Consider the following 16,060-nt stretch of genomic DNA (forward strand, 5'->3'; position numbering starts at 1 on the left):
TTTTATGCTCTTGGCCAGTGAGGCTGAAAATAAGTGAACGAAGGTGTCTTTTCAAAATGGTGCATTTTTACACAGACGTCTATTGAATTGTTCAATGTCGGGGTATAAATGCTGTGATAACATTTTATTTAGATATTGTTAGTATATTGTTGTAGATTGTCTTTTATTGCAAAATAAATATATCATACTCTAAAGTTTATATACAGCCCTTCTAATTAGTGAATTCAGCTAGTTTGTGGGGCAGCAATTATGGACACTGATGTTCTCATAGCTTGATGAGTCTAAGTTAGTCATACTCAATGCCATGAAAGATTCCAGAAAAATTCCAGAACCTAGTTCTGGAGACTTTTCAGAAGATGTTTATTCAGAAGTGTTTATTGTAGCAAATTAGACAAACTTCCTTTTAATATCCTTCAGCATGCCTTCAATTTTGAGATACCTGATGCTTAGCATGCTGTTTATGGAGAGTTATGTCACTGTTATGATTGATGTCCAGGTCCATCCTCACTGGATTGTTCCCTCCTACCTCTGGCTCGGCCACCATTTATGGCCACGACATCCGCACAGAGATGGAACGTATCCGGCAGAACCTAGGCATGTGTCCCCAGCACAATGTGCTCTTCGACAAGCTGAGTGTAGAGGAGCACCTGTGGTTCTACTCACGACTGAAGGGCATGGCTGAGGACGACATCCGCAAAGAGATGGACAAGTTAGTCTAAGAAAATACATTTTGGAATAACATTTTCATTGTCACTGACAAGATTTTGAATGTGAGCATGTTTTAAAAAGGTCTATACAAATTATCTTTACATTTTCTGATAGAGCAGTGCATATTACAACACATATATTCACATTATCAAATCTACTACTTATAACTGTTCAGTGCACTATTGGAAGTGGTATTGCAACATATGAACATATTTATGTGTGATTATCCATGACCAGCAGTTTGACTCATCTGTGCACTCCAAAGTGATAAGAAGTGTTCTTACCGCAGTGTGATTACTTGGAGCAGATTACTTGAAGTCCATTTCTAATTCAAAGAATCTGAATATCCAAAAGAGTGGATGAATTAGTCTCCAATTAACAGGTTATCTGTACATTTAAGTTTGGCTTAATTTAATTAACTTAATTTAATTAATGCAGGGCTTCCAATCAGAACAGAAAACATTTACATATATCATACATACACACATACATACAAACATTTTCTAGACAGTTTTAAAGCAGCAGGAAAACAAAGGATAAAAAATTATTACAATAAAAATACATTATGAATATTATTTTACCTAAAACCACAAAAGATATAAGTGACCTGTGAATGAAGAATCTGGTTCTTTATAACATCAGTGTTCAGACAGAGTTATATTGGATCTTTTATCACATGTATAGACAATGTATTATTACCCTGCCACAATGAGACACAGGCATCTTATGTAAGAGACTATTGTGATGTCTCACCTGTGGTTATTAATATCAGGGCCCCATTATCGCCTCTAACAGCTTTAACACTGAGACATTTACTAGGATGAAACCAAAAACATACACTGATTAAACAGTCCTTGAACGTTTATGACATGATTATTAATAGTACAACAGAAATAGCCGCGTGCTTTAGGCATGGGCCGGTGCCTGTACAGCATGTGCAGCAGAAACTCCTGAACGTTAGCAGTTCTGTTCACACATGCTGACTTGAACTTTACCCAGAGATGCCAGCATGATAAAGTCTGGGACATATGTTGCAGATGTTTGTGTTTACATATATATTCTGGGTTACATTGCATGTGTGACACTTCAAAGAATAAAAAACACTCAAGTTTTAAGTTATATTGTGTCTATGGCGTCTGTTTCATTGTTGATTAAACTCTAGAATGATAGAAGATCTGGAGTTATCTAATAAGCGTCACAGCTTGGTGCAGACTCTGTCTGGAGGCATGAAGAGGAAGCTGTCGGTGGCCATTGCGTTTGTGGGCGGCTCTCGAGCTGTCATTCTGGATGAACCCACTGCAGGAGTGGACCCATATGCTCGGCGTGCAATCTGGGACCTCATCCTCAAATACAAACAGGGTCAGAAAAAGAGCATAATTTCATCCCTGAATTCACTGAATGTTTTTAAATCTGTTAATTTGAAATGTATTAAAGCAGTAAGCATGTGATGGGAAGTGAACCATATGAAGCAGTAGACTCTTCCCTATATCTATATATATGACAACATACATCATTGTTAAATAATTAATTTAAGAAAATTTGTTAATAATAACTCTTCTGATTGGTTTTCATAGCAACAAAATATTTAAGGATACTGGTTTTGCTCTATTACAGTCGTGTTCTAATAAAGTTTGGACATGCATTCTGTGTTAAAGTCAGAGATCCTCCTTCAATTATTCAGCTTCTGGTTAACTTAAATTTAAACTTTTGTTTATTAATTTTTTAAAGTAAAAAACAAACAACAAAACAGTAAATTTACAAGACAAGGAAAATAGCGTCTTAATTTTCAATAGAACAAGAAGTAATGTTGGACCATTTCTATAGGTTAATTCATCATGAAATTTTTACACAATGTGAAGGACAGCCACTGTGTTCAAATGATGTAGTAAATTAAAAATCCCCAAAACTAGAGATACATGTTTGTACTTGGATATTGATGGTTTATTTTAACCGAAAATTACACAGAAACCTCAACAACAGTGTAGAATCATTTGATTTAAATAGCATTGATCTGATGCTGACAGTTTTGTGCTCAATAAGGTTGTTAGTCCAGTTTTCTTTGCAGTGCATGGATTATCTTCCTAGCAGCCAAATAGTGCCAGTATTGTGTATGGTAAACATGAATGTGCACAGTAACTGAATAGATCATTGTGAATAAGAGCTTGTGTGTTGCTTTGCTTGTGTGTGTGTGTGTGTTTGTGTACATGAGCAGGTCGGACCATCCTCCTTTCCACTCACCACATGGATGAAGCTGATCTGCTGGGTGACCGCATTGCCATCATCTCTCATGGGAAGCTGAAATGCTGTGGCTCTCCACTCTTCCTCAAGAGCACCTATGGAGATGGCTACAAGCTCACACTTGTCAAGAAGCAGATTGACTCCAATGCTGCCGGTGAGGACTGAGAGAGTGTTTGTGGATGCATGCAGAGTCATTTCAGGGGAAAGGATCCTCAGTGTACTATGCCCCCCGACACCCATAATATTTGGTCCTGATTAAAATATGGAGTCAAATCTTATATTATTACATTTTCTGATTGGGCAGTGGACAGTTATACACTGAACATTATTTATTATATTTCTTAATTTCTATTAATTGTATTTATTGTTTATTTCATTTTTTTATCAACTCACATCAGATGAAAAATCAAATCTGCACAAACATTGTGTCTCTGCTATGTATTCGACTCTGTCTTTCTTTTTTCACCACTTTGATTTTAATTGTGCATTTCAGATCAGTCGAATGTCCCACCTTCCTCCTCTCTGTCTCCATGCTCAGAGAGCAGAGTTACACAGTTTATTCAACAATATGTGGCTTCTTGTCTGCTGGTGTCTGACTCCAACACAGAGCTGTCGTACATCCTGCCCTCCGAGGCTGTCAAGAAGGGGTGCTTTGAGAGACTCTTTCAGGTACCCACACAACAAAAACATACAAGTCGCTTTAAAAGGAGTTCAGTTTTAGGACAAATTCTTCATTTTAATGCTAACAGTAACATTAAAATTAAAGTTAAAATAAATTTTGTAAACCAAGCAAAATACTTACGTATTTAAGAAGGTAAGATATTTATGAATTTTATATTGATGATTCCCTTATACTTTTGAACTGTGCATAAGTAAATTGTTAGATTTAGAGTTCAGATGGCACTGAACTGACACCTGAGTAGACCGTTTTTTCAATTTTTGTAACTTTCTACTATACATGTTATACTACTATATAATATATACGTAATCTTCTCTCAGGCTCTGGAGCAAAGTCTGGACAGTCTGGCCCTCACCAGCTTTGGGGTGATGGACACAACACTGGAAGAGGTTTTCCTCAAAGTGTCAGAGGAGGACTTGTCCGTGGAGAACAGTGATGCAGGTGAGAGAGTGGACGCCTAGATAATGCTCTCTTGGAAAACTTGACAACGCCTAAAATTTATTATAAAGAAACTAAAAACAGTCTTGTGTTAAATGAAGTTTTGTTGGACTCTGCTTTAACAAAGAATGATATCTTAGATATATACCCTGTGTTATCTGAACGGGTACCATCCTTAGAAACGTGGCATGGACTTTAATAAACCTCTATTAAGTTGGCTTTGGTGGAAGAAAGATTTATTGGGTTTTAGTTTGATTTGAATTCTAAACTTGGCAGTGTGCACTGGGACAGACTTGGACAGGACATTCTGTTAGGTTCAGACTACAATTTATTCCAGATGTAATCTGTCTGGTTTTAATTTCAAGCTTCTGATCTTTCTCACTCTCTTTCTCCCTCTCTCTCAGATATGAAGGGCTCTCCAGGAGGCTCCTCTGCGGGTAAGCCTTCATCTTTGGGTGGTCCACAAGCAGATGTAGCTGTGGTGGGTGCAGTGACTCGGCCGGAGGTGGAGTTGAGTAATCTGGTGATGTGCTCCAGACTGAGCCCCAGTCAGACATCGCTGCAGTCTGACTCATCTTTGGGCTCAGTGCGAGGTGATGAGGGGGGACCATACTCTGAATTTTATGGAGAATACTGCCCTTTGTTTAATAACACCCAAGACCCTGATTCTGCCAGCCTCAAAGGTGTGTATATTAACAATATATTATTTTGTTCTTCTTTACACCTCTCTCTTTTCTAAAATGATAACTTGCCAGGCCAAAATGACAATTTTGTACTGAAAAATACACAGGAATGTGAAAAAATACCAGAATTTGTTCAACACGTCTATGGGACTTGAGAATATTTAAGGCAAGATTATGAAGCACAAATCTGAAAATATTGACCATCCTCACCCAATTTGTGTTTATCCAGATGAAACTTCATGTTCTCCTGAGCCGACTGTGCTGGAGGGTCAGGGTAGCTTTAAGCTGGAGGGCTGGTGGCTCAGACTGCGGCAGTTTCATGGCCTTATTGTCAAGAGGTTCCACTGTGCCAAGAGGAACACCAAAGGCCTTTTCTCCCAGATCTTGCTTCCTGCTTTCTTCGTTTGTGTTGCTATGACCGTCGCTCTGTCCGTGCCTGAGATAGGTCAGCCACTCTGCTTTAATGTTCTGTATTCTACACAAAGATTAAGCCTAGTCTCAGAGGGCCATATCTTATTTTTTGTTTTCTGTATCTCACAGTCACTTCTCTGTTTTTTTCTTTTTTGTAGGTGACCTACCTCCTCTAATATTGTCACCATCTCAGTATCATAACTACACTCAGCCCAGAGGAAACTTCATCCCCTATGCCAATGAGGACCGGGTCCAGTACAGGTGATATACAATATTTTATATCAGTTTTTGATTTTGTGTAAAATGTACTTCTGAGTGATGTGAAGCTGTCTAGTAGTTTGAAAATGTATTTTTGCTGGTTTCACATGGACCTGAAGGAACATAAGCTTGTCTTTCCCCTTCCAGCTGGGTATCATTGTGTGAGTGGCAGAATCTGTAGAGACTGGAGAGAAAAAATCAAAACAAACTGAAAATACAGTTGTATGTATCTGTGCCACTTGTTTCCCTTCAGGAGCAAGATGTCACCGGATGCCAGTCCTCAGAAAATAATCAACACCCTGCGACTGCCCTCAGGCGTGGGTGCTACCTGCGTCCTGAAAACACCGTTTAACAGCACACTGGACCAGCTGGCCCAGACCCTCAACCCCTATGCCAACAACTCCAAAACACTGGCCGCACGCTACTTTGACTCCATGTGCCTGGACTCCTTCACCCAAGGCGTTCCCCTGTCAAACTTTGTTCCCCCTCCTCCATCCCCTGCCCCCTCTGATGACCCTGAGCATTTTGAGGATGGCCTCTGGAACTACACAGTCACCCCACCCACTACTGTCCATGGTGGGACTAACCACAGCAATAATACTATTAATAATACATTTTATTTTTAGAACTAAATGACACTTTATGTCCACAAAAAATGTGAAATCACATACATGAATAGAAGAGAAAAAAAGAAATTATAGCTTATTTTACTTTACAGTCATATTTGTAATTTCAGGAGTTTGTAACTTTATTTCTAACTGTAAAGAGACCACGATATTCTTTAATAACATAGAATTTTGTGAAAATTAAAAAGCTGAAATACTACATAGATTTTGTTAGTTTCATGACACTGTTCAATACACAGTCCATACAATCCAGGTTTTCATATGGACATTACACTGCAAAAACAACCATATTGAATTTATAATTGTTTTGATACCAGTAGACCCATTAAACTACAAGAAAATGTTTGTTTTAAGTAGCAGGGCAATTTCTGTAAAAAAAACTAAATTCCCTGCATGGATGATCTCACTGTTAAATTCCACATTGACTATAACGTGTGGCTTATGATATTTAAAGTCCTTAATGGCATAGAGCTGACATCTATACTTATCTCTTGAGGCATTTTAGCTCACCCTGACCACTTTGCTGAACAGAGGCTCAGTGCCATCTCCTTAGATCTATTACATCTGGTGAAAAAGTTCATAGGTTTGATAGTTTTTAGATGCAGATGGTTTGTAAATGTAATTTTATTTGAAACAGATTTTATATTTCTAGTGTTTTTGTATGATCACATTTTAATGAATAAATGTAAATAAATAATTTGTGTTTATTATTACCACAAGTAATAATATATTTTTCCTACTGTGCACAGAAATGGTGACCTCTCCACCTCCACTGCCTCTGTCCATCCATGAGCCGGTACGCTGTATTTGCTCCATGCAAGGCACAGGCTTCTCCTGCCCCAGCGGTGTAGGGGGGCGACCACCCCTCATGAAGGTGGTTACTGGGGACATCCTAGTGGACATAACTGGACGCAATGTGTCTGAATACCTGCTTTACACCTCTGACCGCCTGAGATTGCACAGGTGACTTTTAACTATACACAAAAAAAATTGACAGAATCTTTTTTATCCACCAAGAGTCAGTGTTGTGTACTGCTTAAATCAACACGTTTGCTGCAAGTCTCAATGATGGGGCGTGGGTGACATACTGTTATTTATTAAAAATGGCTAAATTAATGTTGCATTGCTTAAAAAAATTAACATTATCAGATATCTTTAAACTTGAACCTGATTTTTTGCTCATTTTTTATAACTGCTTCTAGAAAACAAGCCTAGACTTGCTACCAAATTCACTGAATATGCTGCTATGCTAGTTAACTAGCATGACCATGCTGGGTGACCTTGTATAAGCCAGGACAGGACTAAATATCATAAACCAGCTTAGTGCAGCATATTAATTATACATGTACATCATTTGCCCAGTCCTGATTTATATAAGCTACCAATGCTTTTTAGCTGCATTAACCATGTAGCCCCAGTGCAAAACACCAAATTTCAAACATATCCTGGATTTTTACACAAAAGATGTTAATTATATTTTTATAATTAAGATATGGAGGCATCACTGTTGGAAACATCCTAAAATCAGTCCCAGCATCTTTTGGAAGAAAGACACCACCCATGGTGCGCAAAATAGCAGTGCGGCGATCAGCTCAGGTCAGAAACAGCACCTTTCTCTGCTCAGATATTCTGTGAAGGTCATGTTTGTGATCCTCAGGGTTTAAGCTTTCTCTTCTTCTCTCAAGGTGCTCTACAATAACAAAGGTTACCACAGCATGCCAACCTACCTTAATGTGCTCAACAATGCCATCCTCAGAGCCAACCTGCCCCTCAGCAAGGGCAACCCTGCAGCTTATGGTGAGATTCCAAGCCCAAAGAGACACTGTTACAATAGCTTTGCACAGCTAATGTCATATCTGATACCTCTTATCTATCATATGAAAGCAAATGTCAAATGATGTTGAAATGTCAACTTCTACAAACTTCAGATATAGGCTTTTCTTTTTCACACTTGTAGCTATGCCATTGTTGGAACAAAACCTTCAATAGTAATTTCTTTAGCAGCAAAGTGAGGATAATCTCTGTAGTTTTGCTCATCATAATATTTCCACACATTTCAGCTGGCATTTTTAAATTTTGCAATAAATGTAATAATAAAATCCAATAATTTAATCCAGTAATGTGTAATATATAATATTTTTTATAATGCCTAAAGATATTGTTAGCTATGACAACAAGCCTAATGGTCAGGGGGACATTTTACAGCGTAGCTGCATGTTCAAGCATTAAATCAATTGTTGTTAACAGTAATTCTCTGTACCAAAGCTGGTAGCTTGTAGAGTCTAAATGCACATATAACAGGGACCATTAGACCAGGCGTACATGATTAAAATTCAGTGAGGTTCCTTTGCTGAATTTTCTCTCAGCATATGTCCAAACCTCATGACTTGTGTGTCGTCGCATAGTGGCGCTTCTTGTTGATGCTTTTACAGCTGGCTGTAGGAGGAATTACCATACACTTCTTCATCCATGCAAATAAAGAAAACCATTCATGTCCCTCTTGCTCTCTCTAGTGAATTGGCCACCCAGGGTAAACAATCATTTTGATTATCACAAATAATAGAGACTTTTGCTATATGTACAAGATTAAATACATAGTCTTTCTCTGTGACTGTATTAAGAAAAAAAATCATGAATATAATAATTTATTCTCATTAATGCATTACAAATAATTCACAGATCTAGATAGAGCCATCAGTCAGCCCAGGTTAGGACTGAGGTCCACTTTATGGTATCATTTTCTTTAAACAGTTGCTTAATGTATATTGTTCTAAAGAAATGTACTTATTTCACTGTTTAAAGAATATGTATAAGGTTTTTAATGTGCATTTGTTTTTCCCCCAGAGTTAAGCATCTGCCCATTCAATTCTATCATGATTCTAATTTAAATAAAACAGTCATAGACTACAGATGAAAGTCAATAGATTATTCTTTTAGCAGATGAATTATAAAGTTGTTTGATGTTGTTTATTCATTAGCATTTATGTGTTTGTGTTCAGGTATCACAGTGACCAATCACCCCATGAATAGGACAAGTGCCAGCCTTTCTCTAGACTACCTGTAAGAATTCCCATTTTCATATATTTCTCTCTCTCTTTCTCTCTCGCTCCCTTTCTTCTCTCTCATGCACTCTCTCATTTTATTGACAAGTTAGTGTTACCAATGCATTAAAATAAATAAATGAAAATAGTAATAATAACTTGAACAATAAAGAAATAAAATAATAAACACATTAAATTAAAAAAACAAATTGATAAATCACTACAGACATAAACACACACGCACATACGTGCACACACTCTCTCTCTCTCTCTCTCTTTATCTTTCTCTCCTTCTCTGTCTCAGCCCCCTTCTAATGTGTCCTCTTTCTCTCTCCTCAAGACTCCAGGGCACTGATGTGGTCATTGCTATCTTCATTATTGTGGCCATGTCTTTTGTCCCAGCCAGCTTTGTGGTCTTTCTGGTGGCTGAAAAGTCCACCAAGGCCAAGCACCTGCAGTTTGTCAGTGGCTGTGACCCCGTCATCTACTGGCTGGCCAACTATATATGGGACATGGTGAGGTCATTGTGGAGGACTGAAATGTGTTGCTCTTCACACAATAATAGCCTGAGGGCTGTGTGCAGACTGCTGCTGAATCTAAACTCTCTCTCCCTCTCCCTCTCCCTCTCTAGCTCAATTACCTGGTTCCAGCCACATGCTGCATTCTCATTCTATTCGTGTTCGACCTTCCTGCCTACACGTCCCCCAAAAACTTCCCGGCAGTGCTCTCTCTGTTCCTACTTTATGGGTACACACACACACACACATTACACACACTAATGAATCATAATCCAGATGACAAAGAAACAAGAAAAATGCCTAATCTCTGTTTACATGGACATTTTGACGCACTTAAATGTCTTCAAGTCAAGATATTCTGGACAAATAACACAAATATACAGTTTTCTAGGACTTTACCTGTTTGTTTCCAATTGAACTGAAGTCATCAGTCCAATGCAGGCCATAGACAAATATATAAATATTTTGATATGATCTTGACAAGCGTGTTTGTTACTGTAACATTTCTCCAGCTGGTCTATAACCCCCATCATGTATCCGGCTTCGTTCTGGTTCGAGGTGCCGAGTACAGCCTATGTTTTCCTCATCGTCATAAACCTCTTCATAGGAATCACAGCCACCGTGGCTACTTTCCTCCTGCAGCTGTTTGAACATGACAAGGTACTACACAGGAAGATAATAACTGTCATAATTGATCTGGCTGGAATGAAAGAAGCATTTGTTATTAACTGGAGTGTCTATTATTCCTCTCTTAGGATCTGAAGCTGGTGAACAGTTATCTGAAGTCGTGTTTCCTTATCTTTCCTAATTATAACCTGGGTCACGGACTAATGGAGATGGCCTACAATGAATACATTAATGAGTACTATGCTAAGATAGGTAAGTTCATGAAGACCTGGACATGGAGTGTTCTTATCTATTTTTGCTGCCCTCTAATGCCTGTATTTCTCTGTACCGCAGGTCAGTTTGATAAGGTGAAGTCTCCGTTTGAGTGGGATATTGTGACCCGTGGACTGGTAGCAATGACCATAGAGGGATTTGTGGGCTTTCTCATCACTATTCTGTGCCAGTACAACTTCCTCAGAAAACCACAGTGAGTGTGTGGGTGTGTATGTATGTATGTGTGTGTGTGAATGTGTGTGTGTTACTTCACTATACCAGAATTTGAGTATGGTATGGTAATGCGTCGTAAGAGACACTGAGGTTAACCTTAAAACTTGAATTTTAAGACTATGACTGTTTGCCACAGTGTTATTGTACAAAAAGGAAAACATTTGTCATCTTAAAACCCATAGTTAATTAGTTTGCATGTAGAAGAATATTTACGTTATTGAAGTGAAACCCCTCTTGCATTGGAGCACTTCTAATGATAAACATATATAAGATAGGGATATATCTTAAAGGATCTTTAAGTAATGCCATAGAAGAAACAATTTTGTTCCATAATAAAACATTTTTGCTGATAACTTTTAAATGGATAAAGAACCTTTGCATCAATTAATGTTTTTAAACCTTTTAAACCTTCACACTCACACATCTCTTAAACAAGCACAGTTCTTCTATGGCATTTCTCAAAGTACTCTTGTAGCACCTTTATTTTTAAAAGTGCGACTGCCATTATTTTGTAAATTCTGAAAAATTATTAGCAATGAAATATGATATGCTTCTGTGTTTGTAGATAAACGTTATGCTTTTTCTTTTTAGAAAGTAAAAAGAAATTTTCATTTAAAAATTAGCTAAACATGTCGTTGTAAAAGGCCAGGAGTGGAACTTTTATATATGTGCGTATACACATAATGTAAGTGTATGTATAAAATATAGAATTTAACATTTGTAGTTTCTCAAGCTGAGGTATTGATTATATTATTTCATATTTGATACTTTGTGAAACAGTGAAACTCATGTTTTTGAGGCTGAAGATAAACAGAATGAAATCAGTGTCCTGCTCCTCTGAGTGTTTTCATTTCCCTTGTAGGAGAATGCCCGTGAACAGTCAGCCAATAGAAGATGATGATGTGGATGTAGCACGAGAAAGACGAAGAGTGCTGAGAGGAGACGCTGATAATGATATGCTGAAGATTGAAAACCTCACTAAAGTGCGATAATAAACTCCTACATCTGATGTTTATAGCTATGTTAACTGTGATATTTATTAAGCAGAATTACTTTCATCAATTATTAAATAAAAAAATATATATATTAAAAATAATCCAATACTGTCTCTTTTTATTTAAATTTGTAGGTGTATAAGTCTCGTAAGATGGGGCGTATCCTAGCAGTGGACCGCTTGTGTCTGGGTGTCCGTCCTGGCGAATGTTTTGGGCTCCTTGGGGTCAATGGGGCAGGAAAGACTACCACCTTCAAAATGCTGACTGGAGATGAAAGTACCACAGGAGGAGAGGGTTTTATCGGAGGACACAGGTAAGAAATATCTGAACAACCTTTCAACATTTCGGATATCAGAGTTTTAATTGTCTGTGTGTGAAATACTGATTTTATATTGAGGTGTACATGGGAGTGAAATACATCATATATATATATATATATACCTTATATGAACTCTCTCTCTTTCTCTCTCTCTCTCTCTCTCTCTCTGCAGTATTCTAAGGGAGTTGTTGCGAGTGCAACAGAGTATTGGCTATTGTCCTCAGTTTGATGCTCTTTTTGAAGATCTGACAGCGCGAGAGCACCTGGAGCTTTACACACGCCTCAGAGGGATACCCTGGAAGGATCAGGAGCGGGTAAACGCACACACATACACACATAAACACATGCAAAATCATCTCTTGTTTATACACTAAAATATATGAAGATACATCTATTGTGTTGTCATGGTTAAAGGGATCTGCCAAAACACCATTGGAGCGCTACTGTGAAGCTCTGTAACTGCAGCTGTCAGCTTTCTTCTACTCCATTCTAATTCAAATTCTGCCTTTTTGAAATCAGAGAGGAAGGACAACAATGCTTTTCTAGCCGTAGGTTGAGGCTTGAACATAGGTCAAGTGGTGCACACAAAATATAAACAGGACCTAATTGAATTATGCTACACGTTTCCATTCACTTCAAAACTTTGTTATCTCAAAATCAAATCAACATCAGTCACATTTAATGTGGACATAGCTTAGGTTCAGCAGTCAAGTAATGCCCTTGATTCATTTTTTGAGTGCAGGCCACTGTGCTTTCAGCACTCAGCAGTCTTGCTATTACTGTTAACAGCCCTTAAGCTACTTTAAGCTTAGGCATAATGGTGCCATTTTCACAACTACTCCCACTCCCTGTAACTCCATCTCATTTTACATTCCCTCTGCTTCTGTTCATCACTCTTTAATTTTTTCCTTTCTTTACACAATTCACTCCCGTACTTTCTCATCCCATTTGTCTGTACCCTTTTCCTCTCCCTATCTCTCATTGTCTCTTTCTCCGTGTTTTCTTTTATCTCTCATTGTCTTGCTTTTGTCTCTTCCTCCCTCCTCTTCATGCTTTTTTTCCTGCTCTTTTTCTCTATCTCTTTCTCTGTCCTCCTCTCACCCCCCCCCCTTTCTCCTCTCCCTCTTTTAGGTGGTGCAGTGGGCTCTGGAGAAGCTGGAGTTAACAAAATATGCTGATAAGCCTGCAGGCACTTATAGTGGAGGAAACAAACGCAAACTCTCCACAGCCATCGCTCTCATTGGATATCCTTCTCTGATATTCCTGGTTAGAGCTCATTAGCCTTCATCTGTTTTTGTGTTTTAAATGGCTAGATGTATGAAATAAATTAAGCGAATTCTAACTGTAATAATGCTACGTCTGCAGGATGAGCCCACGACAGGCATGGACCCCAAAGCCAGACGCTTTCTCTGGAATTTAATTCTTGACATCATCAAGACGGGACGATCAGTGGTGCTGACATCTCACAGGTTACTGACTATTTGAATAAGCCCCGAGTTTAAATAAATTCTTTCGGCATGATTTCCTTGCAATATATGATTAACAGACAACACCCAAACTAACATTTTGTCTAAAGACTTTCTTGTAAATGTCACAGTGTTATTTGAATTGCAAGGTAATTAGGCAGTAAAAATACAATAATGCTACATACATGCTAGCCATAAGCTAGCACCTTCTATTTGTGTTTGTGTATGTTTAGTTGACATTATATGACAATATACATAAGCAAATCAGTAAGCACAGAGGATTGTGTTACATGTTGAAGTATTTTTGTATGATAATGTTGAATAGCTATAGGCTTTGTGCCCTGACGCACCAAGCCAACAGTCAACCGTCAGAAGAAGATAATGCATGAGAGAACATGGACTGCGTAACTCTGTTAAAGTTTTACAGTTTTACACACTATTGTAGTTCCTGATTTAGAATGTTGTTTTTTATTTCTGAGAAACTGTCACATAACATTCTTATTCTGACATGAATGTGATTAGAAATTTCAGTTTGTCCTGATTATTCAGTATTTTGTAATGCTGTATGAATTCCCTAAATCAGAATAAGCATAATGCTAGGCTGAAAAAAGCATATCAGTGAAAAATAAGCACTGATGTTACAATTTACTTAATGACTTCACACAGTCAACAAATTGATGTCTGAATTTTACTTCTTTTAACCTTTTAACTGCTTGTTTTTCTCAGTATGGAGGAATGTGAGGCACTGTGCACTAGACTGGGGATCATGGTTAATGGCAGGTTTAAGTGTCTGGGCAGCATTCAGCATCTCAAGAACAGGTGAGGGGGCTTTTTTCTGTTTTCTCATGTTTCCACATCAAAGATCTTCATGCTTTTCTGTCTGACTGATCATTTATCTCATTTCCTCAGGTTTGGAGATGGATACATGATCACAGTCCGCACTAAGACAACGGCTAGTGTGAAGGAAGTGATACGCTTTTTCAACAGGAATTTCCCAGAGGCCATTTTGAAGGTTTGAGTTATTAACCTAATAACATTTTACACCATTTCTTTTTAACTATTTTACAACTATTTTTTGGTTGTGATTAAAGGTAAAATATACACATATATTTTGCCAAAATAATATAACTTTGACTATTTTTAAATAAAGAAAATAATAAAAATATTAGTATATTGTTACATTCTGCATTTTGCTATTGTGCACGTAACTCCTGTTTGCATTTTTTAATGATTTAGAATCTTGCCTGATTATCTTAAAAATTCATGCTGCCATCTCGGATTTTAAGATGAATTTAATTATTTTGTAATGTATTAAAATCATACTGCAAATTTTTAGCTTTTTATTGGCTGCTTATTATAGTTTTTGTAGCAATATTGTGTACTTTTTTCCCCTCCCGCCTCAGGAGAGACACCACACTAAAATCCAGTACCAGCTGAAGTCAGAGCGCATTTCCCTGGCTCAGGTTTTCAGTAAGATGGAGCAGGTGGTGGAGGTGCTGAGCATAGAGGATTACTCAGTCAGCCAAACTACTCTCGACAACGTGAGTGCGGTACAAAGTTTTTAGCACATAACTACCACAATCTCATGAATGATGAGAAGAAATAGACTGAACCCAAATGGAAACAAGTTATTTTAGATTTGCTTAGGTTTACATGTAGTTGCATCTGTACATTGTTCATGACAAAAGCGTCTTTTTCATCCTTTCTTTCTTTTCTCAGGTTTTTGTAAACTTTGCCAAAAAGCAAAGTGATAATCTGGAGCAGCAGGAGAGTTCTCCCTCTAATGGTGGTCAGTCACCACTGCAGCGTCTGCTGAGCATCCTGCGGCCCCGGCCAGCCAACACAGAACTGAGTGCTTTGGTCAGTGAGGAGCCAGAAGAACTGGAGAGTGATGATGACGAAGGCCTCATCAGTTTTGAAGAAGAAAGGGTGGGAACATGCTGGGAACATGGAGCTACTCATTTTAATGGTTTTGTTTTGTACTGTAGGTCATAATTAAATTAAGACTTGTAATAGATATAAATGTAAAGAGGATCAGTCAAATGCCATTTATGTGGGAGTTAAAATAAATTTATATAACAGTAATAACACATCATTATTCATATATATTTATTTATATATATATCACTTTTATTTTAGTTACAAAATCTCAAAGTACTTACAAAGGAATACAAATTACAAATTGGAAAGTTAATCATATACTCTAACTGGACCATTACTCACATGAGAAATGAAACCACAGTGTTTTTAGCATATGCTACCTAAACTAATATGTCTTTTGTCTGGATTTAAAGACACACAGTGAGATTGCTTTCCGAATATTTTTAAGAACGCTTTTCCAGAGTTTTGGAGCACCATAAGTTATCATCCACCACCAGAGATGTAAATTATCCTTGTAAATTTGCCTCAACCAAGCCGTGTGGTCTGTTTCCAATGCAAATAAGGAGTGGCTGAAAATGTGTCTAATTGTAATGTTTGCATTTTATAATAATTAGAACAACCAACATTACAAAAGTAAAATTTTGTAAACAAAGCATGAACTATATATCATCGCAGTCTAACGCACG

General features: G+C 37.7%; 1 protein-coding gene across 1 annotated transcript in view; it reads left to right on the forward strand.

Moving 5' to 3' along the window:
* The window catches only part of LOC136679749 (ATP-binding cassette sub-family A member 2-like), an 86,249-nt gene that overhangs the window by 67,460 nt on the left and 2,729 nt on the right, over positions 1-16,060 (forward strand). Inside the window, exons 22-48 of the mRNA XM_066658418.1 lie at positions 497-709; positions 1,871-2,067; positions 2,921-3,100; positions 3,440-3,615; positions 3,946-4,066; positions 4,468-4,746; positions 4,976-5,191; positions 5,316-5,418; positions 5,669-5,991; positions 6,791-7,004; positions 7,532-7,637; positions 7,727-7,838; positions 9,041-9,101; positions 9,423-9,597; positions 9,714-9,829; positions 10,113-10,260; positions 10,356-10,479; positions 10,561-10,693; positions 11,576-11,696; positions 11,843-12,021; positions 12,200-12,341; positions 13,159-13,293; positions 13,393-13,496; positions 14,220-14,312; positions 14,403-14,505; positions 14,897-15,034; positions 15,213-15,422. Of these exons, the coding sequence (XP_066514515.1) occupies positions 497-709; positions 1,871-2,067; positions 2,921-3,100; positions 3,440-3,615; positions 3,946-4,066; positions 4,468-4,746; positions 4,976-5,191; positions 5,316-5,418; positions 5,669-5,991; positions 6,791-7,004; positions 7,532-7,637; positions 7,727-7,838; positions 9,041-9,101; positions 9,423-9,597; positions 9,714-9,829; positions 10,113-10,260; positions 10,356-10,479; positions 10,561-10,693; positions 11,576-11,696; positions 11,843-12,021; positions 12,200-12,341; positions 13,159-13,293; positions 13,393-13,496; positions 14,220-14,312; positions 14,403-14,505; positions 14,897-15,034; positions 15,213-15,422 (4,222 nt within the window). The remainder of the gene's footprint in view (positions 1-496; positions 710-1,870; positions 2,068-2,920; positions 3,101-3,439; positions 3,616-3,945; positions 4,067-4,467; positions 4,747-4,975; positions 5,192-5,315; positions 5,419-5,668; positions 5,992-6,790; positions 7,005-7,531; positions 7,638-7,726; positions 7,839-9,040; positions 9,102-9,422; positions 9,598-9,713; positions 9,830-10,112; positions 10,261-10,355; positions 10,480-10,560; positions 10,694-11,575; positions 11,697-11,842; positions 12,022-12,199; positions 12,342-13,158; positions 13,294-13,392; positions 13,497-14,219; positions 14,313-14,402; positions 14,506-14,896; positions 15,035-15,212; positions 15,423-16,060) is intronic.

Source organism: Hoplias malabaricus, chromosome Y (genome assembly GCF_029633855.1).
Source record: "Hoplias malabaricus isolate fHopMal1 chromosome Y, fHopMal1.hap1, whole genome shotgun sequence".
Classification (NCBI taxonomy): Eukaryota; Metazoa; Chordata; class Actinopteri; order Characiformes; family Erythrinidae; genus Hoplias; species Hoplias malabaricus.